Genomic DNA, 19,545 nt, shown 5'->3' with positions numbered 1-19,545 from the left:
TATCACAATGGTGAGTGAAGACCAGATCAAGTGGAGGGTGAGGAGGTCCATTGGGAGAGACCAAATGAAGATGTAAGGGTAATGAGTTTAGAGGCAGATGATTCTGTTGGAATATCAATTGGAATATCAAAATCATCTAGGAGGAGGAAAGAAAGTGAGGGAGCCAGGAAGCGAAGTTGTCAAGGAATTTGGAGGGAGAGCCAGGGGGATGGTAAATGGTAGCTACTCAAAGGTGTACTGGTGGGAAGAGGTGTATAGCATGAACCTCAAATGTAGAGAATGTAACGGATGGTTCTGAGGGTATGAGTTGGTAGGAGTCACCGGTGGATAGGACCCCAAAACCACCACCATGGCAACTCCCGGGCCGCGGAGTGTGGGAGAATGTAAGGCCCCCAGTGGAGAGAGCTGCAGGAGAAGTGGTGTCAGGGGATGAAATCAAGGTTTCAGTAATGGCTAGGAGATGCAGGGAGTTGGAGATGAAAGGTCATGGGTGTAGACCAGTTTATTACAGACCAATCTGGCATTCCAGAGGGCACAGGATAGAGGGACAGAGGACCTCATTCAGAGTCGGTCGTTTCGGCCGCACGGTCGTAAGGGAAAAGCGTCCAGATATGCAAATGATGCACTCGCAAGTTGCGTCCTTAAGATCGGATCATTAGATGGCCGACCAAGGGGAGGATGCGGCCGTAAGACAAAAAATATGCCCCCTTCTCGTACGCATTACACGTCATCTCCGGCCATATAAGGATTAATCGAGACCATCGGTAACCATCGGAACTGGTCGTAGAGCTTAAGGTTGACCATACCCTCTCTTAAGCACTACGATCAGGTCAGTGTACAAACCACCCATGTCACGTGTGCTATGACACTACTTTGTTAATTATGCACTCCCATAAAACGCCATTCGCATAATTAGGCACGCCTGCGTTCGGATCTCCACTCCCCCGTTTTCAAGCACCTTCCCCTGTTACCACCCACAAACGCCTCATTCTGTCACTCAAACTACCGACCTGGCTGTGTTCAAGGAGAGAGAAATTTCTGATCGTAGCAGCTAGTTTGTGCATGCGCATTGCGAACTTTACGCATGCCTAGTTTAGCGAACATCGGTGGCGTACGACCGTGCAGCCGCAACGACCGACTCTGAATGAGGTCCAGAGTTTGTGGGAGAGATGTGAATGAGATTATCAGGGTTGCTGTAGCATGGAGATGAGATGAATAGAGTGTAGCGATTGTGCGGGCTCCAGTGCTAGGAGGGGAACCTGGAGGAGGTGGGCAGGGAGGGGTTTTAATGAGATGTGGATGGAGGTGGGGTGAAGTAACAGGGAGAGGAGGGTGGAAGGAGAGATTAGCAGTGGGGTACTAGGACCATGGTGGGGTAGAAGAGAATGACAGTGGAGCAATGACAGAAGAGGAGGAGGAATGCAGACAGATGAGGGGGAGATAACGGGAGGAGGTTGAGGAGACCAGGGGGAAGAATAAAGGTGGAAGCAGGGGGCAGAACAAAGGATTAGGTAGACACTGAGTGAAGGGGGAGATGAACATAGAATGGTCATGGTGTAGCTAAGGTAAATAGGGGGAGGAAACCTGGAAGTAGGAATATGAGAGAAAGTGCAGGAGATTTCCAGGAATGCTAGTAATATTAGAGTGTAGGAAAAGGTGTCTGCACAACAACAAAAGTTTATTATTAGTGGAATAAAAATGGAGATTAAATGGGTGCAGAAATTGAATATGAAGTAGACAGTGGTAGTAGCAAGATGATGTGAGACTAGGCAGAAGAACTGAAGTAAAAAGACATTATTAGAGAGGTAAACTAATATTGGCACAGATACAGTATGCAGTGAGATGTTTATGAAAACCAGAGAGCCAGCACAAGTAGAAGCAAGTGAGGCACAAAGTTTTTGTAGTGACCTAACTGGGAGTCTAGTGATGAATGTCCTGGTTATGTAGAAAAACAGGTCCTTGTAGTAACGAGATTGTGATCTCACATTTGTTGATCCAACTTTGTCCATATATAGTTATGGAGGGAATTCAATTCAAAATGATGTAGTCTAGGGCCCACTTCGCAAGTTTTTTTTCACATCTCTATAGGGTTTGCGGGAAAATGTAGCCATTCCGTAATGGCACATCGCGCCCACTTCGCTGAATTGAATTCCCCCTTTGCTACTTATGCCGCATACACAGTAGATGATAAGTTGGATGATATGAACAATAACGATATCGCTATCGATCATCGCGTTCAATATTGTCCAGTGGGTATGCAAGACATCGTTAACGATGCACGCTCCCGTGGATCATTAACGATGTCTTTCATCGCCTGTACTTGCAGGGCAACCTGGCGATATTGTCTGCCAGTACGGGGATGAGGGAGGGTGCCATTACTGAACAATATCGTTCAGTGTGTTCAATGTCGTTGACGACATTGAGCCCGGCAGTGCAGGGGAAACACTTAACGATATCGCTCATATAGTTAACTTTCTATGCGGCTTTACAGTGTGTCTTTTGACTGCAATAACAGTGAGGGTAACCACTTCATATTGTCACTTGTTTCATGCAATTGATAGGTTACACTGTCATAAATATTAGTTTAGACAACAAAATGGGCAAAATGTAAACACATCTAATGGGCCCTATGAAAGGTAGCTGTTCATCATACCGCATTCTAGAAATTTGGGGATAAAAAGGCGATATACTGACGGAAATACACCACAAAGTGGAGTTCCTTGGTTGATGCTAAAGACCTACTAATACGCTTAACCTACAAGCATATACACGGTACGCACACATATAGAGCACATTCCCCTAATTAAATTACTACTCTATCAGGCGCTCGTCCCTGTCTCTCCCTTTTTTTCTTGTAGAATTACAATAACCTTAGTCGGCAAATAAACATTTTATACATGGTCTAGTACCATATCTTATTATACAGTGCTGAAACACAACATTTTGGCATCACTTCCTTTTTTCATGTCATAATTCATGTCTCACTTTACGTCTCGTCTAATCCCTCTAAATTGTTCCTCATCACTCAGCTCAACTAACTGTGCTGTACTGGGATAGAGCAGAGATAAATGGCTAGGTAGTGTGGACGGGGAATAAAATGCAAAACTCATCATAAACAAGCACTTTAAAACATCACAGACACTTTCAGGGTTTCTCTTTTGATTTCCCTGGGGCTAAGGGATTTAACACAGCACAAAGAAAATCCAAAATATGGATGTAAGACCAAGCCTAGTACGCCACCTCATCCGCTCTTTGCACACAGAGTTACTTAACGGATGTGCCCTTGTGTATGGTTCAATGTAGAAACATGTGTTGCAACCTATAGCAACCATCCATTTGATTTGATTATCTAAAAAGCACTAGGAATTCTAGAATCTGATTAGTTACTATGGATTATAAAATATTTGTGCTTATTGCACCATGCCATAATACGTGTGATGCACTGAAGGGTTAATGGAATTACAACTTCCTGTGCACCTAGCCAAGCCCTCTGGTTATAGCTCCTGGCATTAGTGATGCCATAGATGCAGTAAGCAGCACTGAACATTTGTGAAGTGGTGCTCAGTGGCCACAGCTGGTGCCAGACAACTGGGGGTCCTCCAGAAACTGAGAGACTTGTCACAGAGCACGATTGCAGCTTGTTCACCATTAAATTGTCCTGACTGCTGTTAAGATTTCCTATTATTCTTTGTCTCAATGAAATGTTCAGTCTATGGTAAGACATGTAGTGCTGAGCCTGTGAGCGTTCCATACCTCAGTCATTTCCTAATGAGGTCTATTCAAGGCATATAAGCCATGCAGAGAAGACAAGAGATTCTCAACCTTTGGCCTTCCAGCTGCTGCTGAACTACATCTCCCAAATTCTCAGCCAGGTCTAAATCCTTTTGGATTTCTTTATCTGAGCTGCCTCCTTCTTGAATGTCCCCCAAATGTTTTTGCAGATGTATGCGATTGTCCTTTACGTATGAGTACACACTGCTGTGGTGTCTTCATTGTACAATATTGGCCTCTGAAGGGTGAATATCAGGAACAGTGATTTCATACAAAATTGATAATTTTCTTACATTTTTGCCATGTGATTTAAAGCAGAGAATTTTTAAAAAGCTAAACCAAGATTGGGAACTATATATTTTCCAACCAAAAATGCCAGGTGTTGTCTTTAACAAAAAAAACTTAAAATCCTGCAGCAAAAATCACAGAAAATCAGTTATTTTGACAAATCACTCTTCATTATACATGTCATTATACAGTTGTGCACAGACACATTGTAATAATATTAACAATTAATTAGTTGGAGGCACCAGAGGGCTAGACAGCATGCTCACATACACGCAGGGCTGAAGGAAGGCTAGCCACCATGACCCTAAAGTATTACGCAGCAGATACATAACATAAAGACAAAGCATAACACGTTGGTTCTTGTTCCTTTAGATATTTAAATGTAGGGGTGAATTTATTAAAGATTTATTAATTCTGTAACAAAAACCCAAGGCTGATTATGGCAAAAATAAATATCAGCCTTATTACAGTATAATACAGCTATAAAGCCTCATCAAATAGATAGAAAATTACCTATCACCATTTCTTAGCATTAAAACCTTGTCAAAGCATCTGAGTAATACTCAGATGCCTTGGGTATGCTGAGAAGAATTGGTCATTAACTTACTACTACTTCTCCGGGCCAGTGTGCTGGGATCTGTGCATGCACAGTGGAACTAAAAGCCTGGACATAGACTTTTTATACCACTTATTGAAAAAAATGCTTAACAATAAATATACCGTATATGTAATAAAAAATTTGTTTTCAAGTACTCCCACATGAAACAATCCTTTATTTAAATAACAAGGCACATTTTATTCATTAACATTGTGTTACTTGTGTTACTTGTTGCGTCATGAGCCTTGTAAAATAGGCTTTCCATGATTTGCTTGAGGAAGCTGCCACCAGCGAGGCCAGGCAAATCTTTTCTCTGGGGGGAACTACAATATACAGGGAGTACCCTGATCTCCAGTGAAAACACCCATTTTGCAATAGATAGGGCATACCTCAGTCTGATAAATAGAGCTCAAAGACAGCAATGTATCCTATTTTAGCAGTAAGAACTGTCTTCTCCCAGGATGTTAGAAGTCGGGGTAAATTTTTGAATCTGCATTGATAGGGCTGATTTTCTATCACCGCTTATTATAGAGATAAAAATATAAGTCAATTTATTAAAAACAAGTTCGCCAAGGTAGCTGAGTAATAACTCGCTCCCCAGCGATACTTGCTAGTAATACCACTGTGCTATCTAGTCTCTTTCCATATGCATTGGAAATAAAGCACTTTGCAATAACCCCTTTTGTATGTTTCCAGCCACAGAGTGGAGAAACATGAAGGGTTTGAGTTAGCCTCATGGTACCCTGGGCCTAAAGGTAGAGTGATAGAGCCCATTTGTGAAACCACAACAATACCCATAGTTTTTGGCTGAAATTTGGGTGAAAGTTGTCTGTCCTTGTGGCTTGCCCAATTTATATGTTCTTGTGGCTGGCCCAATTTATATGTTCTTGTGGCTGGCCCAATTTATATGTTCTTGTGGCTGGCCCAATTTATATGTTCTTGTGGCTGGCCCAATTTATATGTTCTTGTGGCTGGCCCAATTTATATGTGGAAGATTAGGTGTCCTGCTGTAAAATACAATGTGATGTCAATGTTTTTTGTGCTATAGTAGAACTTTTGAGTTCCGACTAAATAAGAGAAAAGAGAATATGTATATTTTATATTGTTATTTGAAACCTTTCATTCTAGGGCTAATTAAGAAGACTGCTTTTGAGCATTCTTAAATATTTTATCACATTGGTGCATACAGAAGGAGAGCACACAAAAAAGACTGCAGACTTCGGAATAATTGATCCCTATGTCGATAAAATGTTTTGTTTGTCAATGTTATATGCGGCATTCAAACAAAAAGTGAGAAAATGCATTAGTTTTATCTGTCCAACGTTTAACACTGCTATCCATTACTAATAACACTGCCATATCTTCATAGGGAATATTGGATCTTTGCACCGGTGCCTTAGGATGTAGTATGTTGTGTCTGCTTTCTATCCCTCTGCCTTGCACTACAGAAAGACACATTGGGAAATCTAGAACCACTCATCTGTGGTCATTTACTTGGAATTGTATTTATTTGTGTCCAGTTGAACTGTGGAGCACAGATGGAATGGCCAAGATCTGTTCATACTCATACTAATTAATTCACTGGTAAGCTCCAGTACAGGGAAAGGGCTAGCCAGGGAGTGACTGCTTCAAAAGCTCGTCCAGCTATAACAGCTTAGATCCACCGTGATCAGCAAAGTCGCCAGTAGGAGTTGTCCAATTTCCTGGAACCCCTACACCCACCTCATCAAAAAAACACATTGGTGCCAAAAGCTGATTATCATATTGGTGTATTCATAGTGATATAATTCAGTATTATTTAGATAAGTGCTAGTTTGCTTATTGAAAACAGACAGATCATTGTATGGCCTTTGGTAAAGCATACAAAAACAAACCGAAAACAAAAGAAAATGGTTTCTGAAAAATAAATAAGTGCTTTCAAGCCATGTAGTTATTTGATATCAGCAAGGTCTGCATCAATCAATCTAGAGATACCATCTTTTATATATACAGGCATACTATTGCTTTGTATTTCAAAAGAGCTCTCTTCATCTCTATCATACCGCCAGGATGTAATAAAGACAATGTCAGCACAAACATGACATCCCCACACCCAAAGAGCATTTGATTGCATTTACCGAGAGTGGCTCTGAAATAATTCCAGGGGAGAAAAGTACACATATATTCCGCAGCAGCCCCCTCCTAGCCGTCAGCCTGTCACTCCTCTATTGTTCCATGCACTCAGTTCTCAATGGGTAATCACTGCACATCCAGGACAAATTGAATATGATTCCAGGTCACAAGCCTTAAAGAACAGTTGTGATAAAACTTCAGCACTTCACCAGTGTGCTCTAGACATATATATTCAACGCATACTCTATTAGGACTCCCTGAAGAGATTCTTTACTACAAGTGGACACGCGTACTTATTGCCTCCTTTTCAAACTTTATTCCTACTTACAAAGGAATACCTGCTTTAAATTCACTTTTAAGCAATACAGTCACTGAGACTGATAGTAAAACAATGTATGGTACTGGAAAGAGACACTAGGGTTGAGGTACTAAACCTTGGAGAGAGATAAAGTTCCAACCAATCAGCTCCTGTCATATTTCTAACACAGCCTGTAAAGTGACAGTTAGGAGCTGAGTTGTTAGTACTTTATCTCTATCCACTTTATCTCTCTCCAAGGCTTAGTACATATACCCCAATATTGGAATCAAAGTATTTAGGTTACAAAGCAGGTTATGTGCCACCAAATGTGGTGGGCATATTTTATGTGTTACAGGCTCATCCATGTTTGGAATGAATTCAGCGTGGGGTTCACAGGTGTCAGTGGGACAGTAGTATTCATTGCTAGGGTAGTGCGGCCGGTGCCATCGCACAGGGCACCACAGGTCAGGGGGCGCTGTTTGGGCCTGTCAAATTTTTGTTTATTATCATTCTCACTTGTAGCTTCCTCTTATTTCATCCCCAGCATCTCCTGGCCTCTCCTATCTCTTCCCTGGTCCTTCTCCATGAGGCCACTCCCCTTTTTGGGTGCATGATGTCCCTTTGAAAAATGAGGGGGTCGCCAATGCTCTTTCTGGCACAGGGCACCAAAAAGTCTAGTTACGGCTCTGGCTTAAGTTAGTACAGCCATTTCCTTCTCTGGGTGATGGGATCAGGCAGGTAAACCCCTGCCGTATAGATGACAATCTTTGGGCACTATGCCTTCCACAAAGCACAAAGGAACTATACCTGAACTAACTGCAGTAAGTCATAGACACGTCAGCATTCTGTCACTAGTTGCACATCTATTCACATGTTTTATATTTACATGCCAAAGTACAAGCAAGAGATAAATGACAATTATATATTGCTTTACAAGACAAATACACATGCCTATTTCCCATACTATTTTCTCCTGTCCCAGTGAAGCACCTGAAATAGATGCCTAGGAAGTTGATTACTGTAGAAAGACTGGGCCTACATGAAGATGAAACAGTTCTACTATCAGTTATGTACCCACTGGTGTTTCACTAGTGTTTTTCATGCTATTAAATACGCACATTTAACTCATTAACATGAGTTTTTATTAGCATTTTAGAGCTCCCTGTACACTTAAAAGTGGTAAACTAAAAATGTTGCGTTCTTAATAAGTTGCCAAGGAAGCACAGCCGGTATGGTAACACTAGAAACAATGCTTTAACAATGCACAGAAACAACAATTTTGGTAGGCAACAGTGCTTTTACCCATCAATAAAATGGCCACTAAAACTAAGGGCTCCTTTCAGTAATGGGCTTTGTCCTATTTATCAACGGATTACTGCCAATTAGGGCCGGATTTCCCACTAGGCAACCTAGGACCCAGCGGGATTTCTTTGCCCCAAGAAATCCGCCTGATCAAAGCACTCCCAGAGGAGTATTGCGCGTGTCATTACGTCACGCGGTCCTGCCTACACTCCCAGAGAGTTCCGCGTTGCTGTCTGCAGTGCACAGTGGTCTCTCGGAGAGTGACTGTGTGTGTGCCTGCGCATAACAGAAGTATCTCTGATGTCACTGGGTCCGCTTCCAAGGCCCGCCAGCCAGTCCCAGCTGCTACGGCTATCTCTGGTCGCGGCCCACCCCAGCAGGGCCTGGGGCCACACTGCCAGGCCCGCCGCCCACCAGCAGCATCAATAAGCGGCAGCACCCAGGAAGGCGGCAGAGCAGAGGGACAGGCAAGGAGGGTCTCAGGCCAGGAACTACTAAGCACAGCAGCCAGGCAGGTTGGGTATTCCCGCGTCTGAAATGAGCGGCAAGAAATTGTGCATATATCACAGTAGGTGTCACTATGGCAAGATACACATATTCATATCATATACACACTATAAATATATATATATTTATAGTGTGTATATATATATATATATTTACTGTATATATATATATACACGCAACCAGTGTTGGAACTAGAGAGTGGTGGGCGCAAGTGAAAAAATATGTTTTGCCCCCCCGTGTGTGTTTCCTGATGAAGGGGATGTAGCCCCGAAACGTTTTGGGGTTACATCCCATCACCTTCCTCCATTCCCAGCCCCCATCACCTTCCTCCGTCCCCAGACACCATCACCTTCCTCTGCATCCAGCCCGTCACCTTCTGCCCCCATCACCTTCCTCTGCCCCCACCCCCCTTCTTCCTCTTCCCTCTTCACCTTTCTCTGTAACCTGGCACCATCACCTTCCTCTGCTTCCAGCCCCTGTCACCTTATTCCCAGCCCCCTTCACCTTCCTTTGTCCCCGGCCTCCTTCACCTTGGAACCATCACCTTCCTCTGCTTCCAGCCCGTCACCTTCTGCCCAGCCCCCATCACCTTCATCTGCCCCCAGCCTCCTTCACCTTTCTCCGTCACCAGGAACCATCACCTTCCTCTACTTCCAGCCCGTCACCTTCTGCCCAGCCCCCATTAACTTCATCTGCCCCAGCCTTCTTCACCTTTCTCCGTCACCAGGAACCATCACCTTCCTCTACTTCCCGCCCCTGTCACCTTCTGCCCTATCTCCCATCACCTTCCTCTGGCCCAGCCTCCTTTATCTTCTTCTGCCCCCTTCATCCTCCCCTATGTCCAGCCCCTGTCACCTCTTCACACCCCAACAGCCCTCCCGCCCTTTTTTTTTTCCACTTCACACCGCTCCTACCGCCACTCCTTCCAGTATAGTATATGTAATAAATCACAATGCAGGACATTTCACAGAAATCTCTGGCAAAGTGCTAATTAGTGCTGCAGATCGCAGTCCCCATTATTATCAATGGGGACTATGATATGGTCCCTATATACTAAACTCCAAAAAGCTAAACTTTCGGAGTTTAGTCCTAGTAGTTTACACCATCTTCAGATGGTGTAAACTACTGTAAGCCTATGTAGGCTCTAGGGGCAAGAGATCTTTAGATCTCTCCCCAACAGCCCCCAGCTGGCTTTGGAAGCTGACACTGTGTGCATGCGCAGTGCCAGCTCCCTTGGGAGAAGTCTTTCACTTCTGTGAAAGACTTCTGCAATTTGCCAGGGGTTATAACTCGCAGGGACAGCAGTTACCGCAACTACTGTCCCTGCATGTTCCCCTTTGTACATAGTGGGAATATTTTCATTAAAAATCTTTAAAAAGTTGAATAGAAGGAGAAAAACAGAAGAAAATATGTAAGGGGCATGAATCAGGAACTCACATATAGTGCTATGGATTGTTTGAGGGAAGGGGGTCCCAAACGGGTATCTTGCCTAGGGCCCCATGAGGTCTAAATCCGGCTCTGCTGCCAATGATAGCTGTAAGGTAAAAACACCACTGCAATCCTTTGTGTCAACATCTCTCCATTTCCAAGAAAATCTATTAAAAAAATCCCTTATTATTGCAACAAAGAATGTTTTAAAATCAGATTTCATTTTAAAAATATTTTTTAGTTTTGTATTTGAAAATTTAGATTTTTTTAAATAAATGGAACTGAAGGCCCAAGTCCAGGCTTACGTTCAACTGTGCATATGTGAATGGGACAGCTGGGTCACACATGGCATTTTCCTTAAACTGGGCAGACAAAGTGGTAAGTTAGGGCAGTAGGTAAATTTCTATTACTGTGAAAAGGATGATAGAAAAACAGTCCTAATTAGTAAATAGACTGCTAACACAGGGACGGAGCAAGTTCAGATGCAATTATACAAAGCAGAGCTGGACATAGAGACAAGACACATAATGCACCAGAAACCTTCAATATTTTAGTCAATATTAGTTTACATTTAGTTAGTGGAGGTTGTTGGGAATGTGGAGCAAACAGAGAGAATGAAAAGACAATACATATAATCGGAGAACAAGGAGAGGGAGATATACCTACAAGGTGAGGAGCAGATAGTGACATGCAAAGGTCCTAGGGACATTACTTCAGTAGAGCAGTATAGATAGATATCTACATATGACTGTAGTCATATGAATTCACAATAAAGTAATGCTGGTAAAGGAAATACAATTATATTTGTTAAAATATTGATAAAGATGACCCCATTGACTTCTTGTTTCTAATCCTAGTTCTCCTAACTGGTAGGTATTAGGATAGGCACACTCAGTAACAATACAATCAGGTTTTTACTTGCTTCGCCCTATACATCAAATGGTTACTGCTGGCAATAACACTGCTATAGCCGGCGGTAGTATGCTATTGGCATATAATTTGAGTTTCTCAAAGTGCAATTATAAGGCTGTGGGGACAGTTAGAATGCTGGCACCTCATGGACACCAACATCACCAAATGTTCCCTCATACCCCATAGAGTATGTTGGGCTACTGTACCATAATAATCAGGAATGTTAGTAGCAGCACATAGCGGACGCTCATCGCAGAAAATTAACTTGCTCCCGTATGTGCTCCTATAGAGCTAATGTCTACTTGCAATCCTCTCCAAAACCCTATGTTTTTAGCTTGAGAATATAGTTTTTATTTAATTTATAGTACTTGTTCTCCGAACCTTCCAATTCTATATGATGGAATATTAGGAAAAACTGACAACACAGCCTTTCATCCTCTAACACATCACACGGCATGGCTTAATGCAGCCTTCATCTGTTTGTGGAGGTGCCTGGGAGAGTAAGGATGTTCTCAGCAGCCAGCAAGCGTGATCTGAAAGGCCAGAGAACAAACCAGGTTTGCCCTTGAAACCTTTTAGCATGTGACAAGCTCAGCCGCTCACCAATTATCCAGTGATGAAAATCAATGATGAAGTCTCAACATTATATGTGTATAGTTGCAGTAGGCAATAGAAGTACATTAGTACAAGACAAGCTACTAAACTGTGACTTCAGAAACCTATGTTCCTTATCAGCAAACATGAAAACAGTTATATGTCACTTATATGTGCTGGAGCACAAATGCATTATGGTTCATCACACAAATCATATATTAAAGAACAAGTTACATGATCAAAAAAATCTATTGCCCCTAACACACTTTAAAAGGCAAAGCAGCAATTTCGGTTGAATGCTTAACTCCAATGGAATAAATACCAACTGTTATCAAATAAATGGTTTAATGTGTAAAGTTAAATTATCTGTTACATGTAATAGCTCAGTAACCTAATGACAGTGAAATGATGTGGAATTGTCTAAACGTTCTTTTCTAAGTAGCTAAATGGCAGAAGTGTATTAAAGGGAAAATCTACCCTATTTGTGTGCAGTGACAAGCCATCTATTTTTGCATTAGCTACTCTAATGATATATTTGCTCCAACCCACCATCCTGCCCCTCCACACTCAAATCATTTAAAGTGCTTGACTGCTGCCATAAACAGTGACCACTGTGTATTCTTAATTGATGCATTTTTTATTTGAAAAAAACAAAGACCATTTGAAAAGTAGGTACTTTATAGTGTGATCATTAACTAGATAAGATTAAGTGATCCAAGCATCGTAAAATGTCAAAGGTAACATACAGTATTGTGAAGAAACTAGAACACTTATAATGTCATACTTTTGAAATACAGCTTCAAAAGGTAGGCTCCATTTGAACTATCCCTACTTCAGTTCAATATAATTAAAACATTTAATTTCAAAAAGCAATCAAAATCAATTAAGGGGTTGGGTACGGGATGCCGGCATTTAGGATCCTGGCAGGCAGAATCCCGACGCCGGCATCCCGACTAGGTTACCATCCCAAAGACTCAAGGTAAGTATACCTAACCCCTAACCTAACCCTCCCTCCCTGGTGCCTAAACCTAACCTCCCCCCTAGCTCCTAAACCTAACCCTCCCTCTCCAGTGCCCAAACATAACGCTCGCCCCTCAGTGCCTAACCCTCCCCCTAGTGCCTAACCCAAAACCTCCCCTCAACCCTGCTACTTACATTCGGGATTCTCCACTGTCGGGATATTGAAGGTATCCCCAAATAAGATGTGATCAACTAACCCATTGTGGAAGTAGGTTTTAATAGCCAGATATTCCGAGGTTAAAGGGACTTTCATAAATATAAATCTATCAGTACTTGTGCTTGTAACAAACTATGGGGAAGATGTATTAGACCTTCAAAAGCGGATAGCTGGAGAAGTTCACCACAGCAACCAATCAGCTTCTATCTATCATTCTATAGAGTGCTGCTATAGGCAACTTTACAACTGTTCCTCTTTAGAAGGTTTGACACCTCTACCCCTATGTATCTGCTACAGGATCATGCTTAATGAGAAATATTATGTAGAGAATAAAGAACAGGCCTATTATAGTCAAGTTGACCAAGTCCGATTCAACTTCTGAATGTGACCATTATGTCAGCTGAACCAATGTTTGTGGAAGGGTATAATTTTGCTATGAGCTGGAGATATCATTGACACTTTGATTCAGTGATCTCATGGGTTTCTAATTATTAAATTGGCTGCATTCTTATGAATATTGTTCTAAATAATGTCCAAGCTCCAAGTGTCTTGTGTGCTGTGTTATTACTACGCTATGTAATAGGAAATTGTATGTAATTGTTCACCTTGAACAATGCATCCCTGCCTTATCTCTGGGCCTTCGGAAGTGATCTGCAGGCTGCTTGACGGTCGCGGAGTATTGGCATCTTGCATCCTTCAGCACCTTTGGAAAACCAAGATAAGTGAAAAAGAAATCAAGATTTTTGTAACTGAATTAGTCTCTGTAAATGGTTATAAGGAAGCTGCAAGAATAATGTTGTGTCATATACAATAGTCAACAATGTAAAGTACACACATTGCTGGTCATTCACAATTATTGGTAAGCACATTAGGGTCAAATTGACAAAGACCCTGTTAATAAAACTTTGTTTATTAAAAACAATTTCAGATATCTGCAATAATCGCATTAGAGACAATAATTAATCAAAACAGATTTGTAGTAGAAGTGTTACTTAAGGATATTCATTCTAGCACCAGACTAATTAAAGTTTAGAGATTTGCTCATTTTCCATAGTATATACATTATATCTAGAGTACAGGACACGATCAACAAAACAAAGTATTTCAAAGTTACAGGCACTGATCTATAATCTGGGGAATTTCTTCCTTTAGATGAATTTCAGGTGTCTCAAGCTTGGGATCACCGCAGTTCCAGAGATCCAGTGCCCCAAACTTTGTATTTTCTAGACAGCCATTTTGAATTGAGCAACTTATAGGCAGTTAGATTGTATCAAATAGGTGTTCATCCCCTATTACCTTCCCCTTTGCAGGGGAGAGTGGTGTAGGTAGAGCAGAATATAGCATGGAAAAAATACAGCCATCAGTGAACCTAATGGATCTGGCGAATAGTGCCTGTCAGATAAAAGTGATTTTGTTTTTATTTATCTCACAATTATTCAGCTTTTGCATAGTATCTTTTTTTAAAAGAAAGTTAATGAAATCCTAACTTGTTCCCCAAATAATTGTTTACTCCTTTCTTGGGGTTGAGAATAATGGGAGATGTGATGCAATGCAGGTTAGCCACACATTGTTTACTGTACAAGTAAGAGTGACATATCCTAATGTAAATGTATTGCTCCTGACTGCTCGATGAATAGACTGTAAATAAGGCAGCAAGGTTATACAGTACGTTAGTTCCTTTTCCTACACAGCAATTTCCAGTGGAGTCTAATATATTAGAAATGCAATAAAATAAGTCGTTTAATGTTAGCTCAGAAAGTACTCATAGCTACATCCGATCTACTGTAAAACTGTTCTATAAAACCCAAATCTCTAATAAGCTTGTGACATATCTATTGTCCATACCTTGCTAACCTATCTTGTACTGTACAGATTAGTACTGTCACTGAGGAGCGCTCCTAAATGCCAGGGACGGTGTTTGGGGAAAGACAGAATTGTCTTTATTTTAATATTTAGCTTAGTCTTGCACAGGTTGTGACATTGCTATTACTGCACTTTAAAAAAAAAGCCTTATTTATTTAAACAAAAATTTAAAAGCCTTATTCAAAAAAATCAATGCTGAAGGGATTACCATAATTGTTTTGAGGAACACTTCCCTCATTAACCCTTGAAGAACTGTTATCTACTAATAGCAAAACCACATAGGTGCTATACACAGTTACCATGCAGAGCTCCATCAATCTCAATGTTGTCCATCGTCACAGAATTAACCAATAGCATGTAGAGGCTGGAGCCAGAGAAGCCTGATTCCAGAACTGTCTATCTCCTAATCATATTGCAGGCAAACTGGCTCATCTGAAGAAATGCAATTTTTTTTGTATTCCCTTTTTCCTTAAAAATGCAAGAAATATCCTCTGCTTGAAGCGTAAATACCCATTTCACAGATGGCACTGATTCAGTTACTGTGTATGAAATTCATTTTGTACACAGTATGCAGACAGACAGTTCAAAAGAGATCTGAAGGCTCTATTAGTATGCATAACAAGGGTCCCCTGGCAACAACTGTGACCAGCACTGGAGAAAGATAAGCCAAGCACTGAACATGTGGTTCGAGCTGCAATAAGCTCTTCTGAGTGACTGTTTATCTGTTTATTTTTTCTGTTTATTCGGCAGCAGAAGTGTTCTGGATACAGAGTATCATCACCTTGGACAAAAACCCCATAACTGTGCAAGAGAAGTACTGCATATAATACTGTATACTTAATTTTATAATAGTCATGGAAGCCAAACTTCCAAGGGATTCCACACACACCCAGAATCCTTTGCATGAAATCACTCAACATATGTCAGTAGTTTTTAGGCTTGCTATTTTGCTTTCTCTGCTATACAGCCTACAGTGATTGGTGACTAAGGGTTGGCAACCTGTGTCAAGTTCTTATGTAATTCCAAGTCCAAAAATGCCTTGCCAGAATTCGACAACAGCTGGAAAGCACAGGCTGGCCAAGCAAGGATATTATAGACTCATTTTTTAAGTAATAAAAAAATTCTGTATAAGAAAATATATATATATATATATATATTATATATATATATATATATATAATATATATATATATTATATATATCTGTACAAATAGTCCGGCACTCTAGTAAATCCACCATCAAAACGGTGCTCAGGTGCCTCCTAATGAAGGAAAATATACTGTATAATGAAGTGGCACTCTGAGACTTAAAAGCAGGTAACGAATGTTGTTTATTCCATAAGCTGGAAAAGCGACCAACGTTTCGGGGCCACACCGCCCCTTTGTCAAGGTGAGTAGTAACAAGTGAACTAAAAGACATACCTTATATAACCAAGGAAACCCGGTCAGATCGGAAGAAGCATGCCAAGAAAGAGTGCAGAGAAAGAGTGCAGGTGCGCGGCTGCCGTGTCTCAGAATGATGACGTCGTCACGTCGATGACGCCCGGTAACCCGGGTAACCAAAGACACGGACCAGCCTGAATGGTAGGTAAACAAAAGAAAAGATCAGTGACAGCTGCGGGATCCGTTACATGTCCTGTAACACCATAAAACAAAACAAAAACAGTGATTGCACCAAGAATTAAAAGAGCATGTACCCGGCAGAGAGGAAAAGACTGATACAAAGAATTAGACAAAGAATTAGAACCAATAGTTAAATGCCCCATAAGAAAATAATCGTAATCAGAAAAGGACAAAATCTATAAGAAAAATTACACTTGAACTATAACAATGTCAACAAACTAAACACAATACGCGTGGATACTAGATACATGAATGGGAGAAGTGCATAATGGGAACTCTAAGGCCACTGACAAATCGATTTATAGCGCTGGTCCAGCATGCGGGGTCAGAACATTCAGAAAACACTCCATGTAATTCTCTCATTCAACCCATTGGGTCTGATGGTGTTCAAATTGTACATCCATCGGGCTTCCTTTTGGAGGAGTTTGTTGGCTCGATCACCGCCTCTCAGAGACGGTGGCACATGGTCAATTATCATGTGTCTAAGTTGGAATAAATCGTGCTTCTTCTCCGCAAAGTGACGGGCTACTGGCTGATCAGAACTTTTCCCGCTCAAGGCCGATTTAATGGCCGAGCGGTGTAATGCCATCCTCTCACGAAGGGACCTGATGGTTTTCCCTACATAATATTGACCGCAGGGACAGATGATAATGTATACAATAAACGAAGAAGTGCAAGTTAGCACATACTTGATAGAATACTGCTGTTCAGAATGAGGGTGCTTGAAGGTAGAGCCAGTGATCATACTACGGCATGTAGTACATCGCAGACATTTGTAACAGCCGTTCTCTTTAGATAGAAAATTAATGGTTCCTGGTACCTTCGCAAAATTAGTAATGTCCGTGTGGACAATCATATCTTTGATGTTCCTTCCACGAGAAAAACATGCCATGGGTCGTTTATTTTTAAAACATTTTAAATCACTATCAGTGGAAACTATAGGCCACAAGGCCCTTGTCGCCCTTGGTAGGACAGGACTAGAGGTGTTGTATTTACTGACCCACGGGATAATGTCCTCTTTAAATCTCACCTGGGGAGATAACAGATGGGACCTGGGCATCGTCATAACTGATTCCTTTTGTTCAAGCAGGGTACTTAGTTTGTAACCCCTACATAGAAATTTGTTAATCACCATGTCCAATTCATTCCCAAGGGTTTCGTGGTCGCTTGTGATACGTGCCACTCGGATCATTTGTGACTTGGGGAGTCCCTTAATTAAGGCACGTGGATGGTGACTATCGGCCCTCAGAAGTGTATTCTTGTCTGTTGCTTTAGCAAATACTCTAGTACCAATGGACCCATTGTTGATGCTCACTTGAACGTCAAGATAGTTAATACTAAACTCGTCAATTTGATAAGTGAGTCTGATGGGAGAGTCTCTGTGGTTGATGTAATCCATTATTTCAATGAAACGATCCCTGCCTCCGGTCCACAACATGAAGAGGTCATCGATGTAACGTGCAAAGGTGAGTATGCACTCTGAGATCCCAGGTTGCTCAAAAAACATCGATTTCTCCTCTTTGAACATATAAATGTTCGCATAGGAAGGGGCCACATTACTCCCCATCGCGCATCCATTGAGCTGAAGAAAGAAATCCCCATCAAAGAGAAAATAATTTCTTTTGAGGGTGAGATCTAGTAAACACAAAAACAGTTCCAGATCAACTGATTCCATATTTTCTTTTGTTAGGAACTCCCTCATAGCTGTAAGCCCCCCAGCGTGGGGTATGCTGGTGTATAAACTACTGACATCCATCACGCATAACAGAGTTCCACTGGGTACCCTACCCACTTTATTGAGAAGATTCAGGAAATCCGTGGTGTCTTTAATGAAGGTCTTCTGTTTCATCACTAGGGGTTGTAAAACGCTATCCAGAAATTCAGATATTGGTTGGAAAAGGGAATTCCTTGCCGAAATGATCGGCCGTCCGGGGGGATTCCTTATATCTTTATGAATTTTGGGGACCGTGAATAAAATAGGGACTACAGGATGATCCTGCTGAAGTGCTGTACCTAACTCCTTAGATAATTTACCTTGAGAAACTGCTTCTGTTAAAATAGAATCCAGTTCTCTCTTAAATTGTGTCGTCGGGTCCGCGGGTAACCGTTTGTAGGTGTCTGATACCGCTAGTTGACCGCAGATCTCAGATTTGTACGCGCTCAAGTCCATGATCACGATCCCACCCCCCTTGTCTGCGGGGCGGATAATAATGTCCCTGTATGCGCCCAAATCCCTTAAAGCTTCTCTCTCTGTTTTAGACAGATTGTTATGTATAGTGGTTGCAGCAGCGTTATATCTAGTTACAGAGTTGTCAAGAAGACGTGTAAATGACTTGATCGATGCATTAGTCGATTGAGGATCAAATTTTGACTTGGATTTAGAATTGATGAAACCCTGGTGTGCAGAACCTGGCTCTGGAGGTATAGTTTGGAAATGCTCCTGTAGACGCAGCCTGCGTGCAAATTTGTGTAAGTCAATTTTCCAAGAGAATTCGTTGTAGTGATTAGTTGGAATAAAAGACAGTCCTTTATCCAGGACGCTAAGTTCCGTAGGACTTAATTCTCTCGAAGACAGGTTGTAAATCAAATTCTCTTTGGCTCTAGGTCTTTGGAGCCTCGAGTTCTGGCCCCCCCTGCGGGTGGTCTGCCTCTGCCTTTTGAACCTTTTGTTATAACGATTGGTGTCCCTAAAGGGACTGATGGAGTTTCCTGTGACCCGTCTGAATCCCGGGTGGCAAACTCGCTGTCGCTATTGGACGACATAGGTTCCCTCGAGTGGGCCTCTCGACGTTGTCTCCAGCTGTGTTTGGATCTATAGTTGTAAGGTCTATGGGCTCCAGGTACACCTCCCATGAGCCACTTATAGACTCTATTGGTGTCATAATCCTCTTTAACAATACTGTACTTGTTTTTTTTGAACTTAATGAGATCCCGGCGATATTGATCACATTGTGATTGTAATTTGCGGACCCAGTCCTGAGATTGATCTTGTTGCAGGAATAGAAGTTGCTCTGATTCAAATGCTGCAATTTTATCTTTGGCTGATCTCAGCTCTCGACCTGCCTCTTCCACT

The 19,545-nt window shown here is 41.7% G+C and overlaps 1 protein-coding gene across 1 annotated transcript in view; it reads right to left on the bottom strand.

Moving 5' to 3' along the window:
- NEXMIF (neurite extension and migration factor) overlaps positions 1-15,183 on the bottom strand; it is a 99,752-nt gene extending 84,569 nt beyond the window's left edge. The window contains exons 1-2 of the mRNA XM_088445520.1: positions 15,142-15,183; positions 13,593-13,690 (exon numbers count right to left, since the gene is read on the bottom strand). Coding sequence (XP_088301646.1) covers positions 13,593-13,690; positions 15,142-15,183 — 140 coding nt within the window. The remainder of the gene's footprint in view (positions 1-13,592; positions 13,691-15,141) is intronic.
- Positions 15,184-19,545: the final 4,362 nt, after the last annotated feature.

Source organism: Taudactylus pleione, unplaced genomic scaffold (genome assembly GCF_031769625.1).
Source record: "Taudactylus pleione unplaced genomic scaffold, aTauple2 ptg000381l, whole genome shotgun sequence".
In the NCBI taxonomy this organism is placed as follows: Eukaryota; Metazoa; Chordata; class Amphibia; order Anura; family Myobatrachidae; genus Taudactylus; species Taudactylus pleione.
The sequence above is the reverse complement of the archived record's forward strand: the minus strand, read 5'-3'. Positions and strand labels throughout refer to the sequence as shown.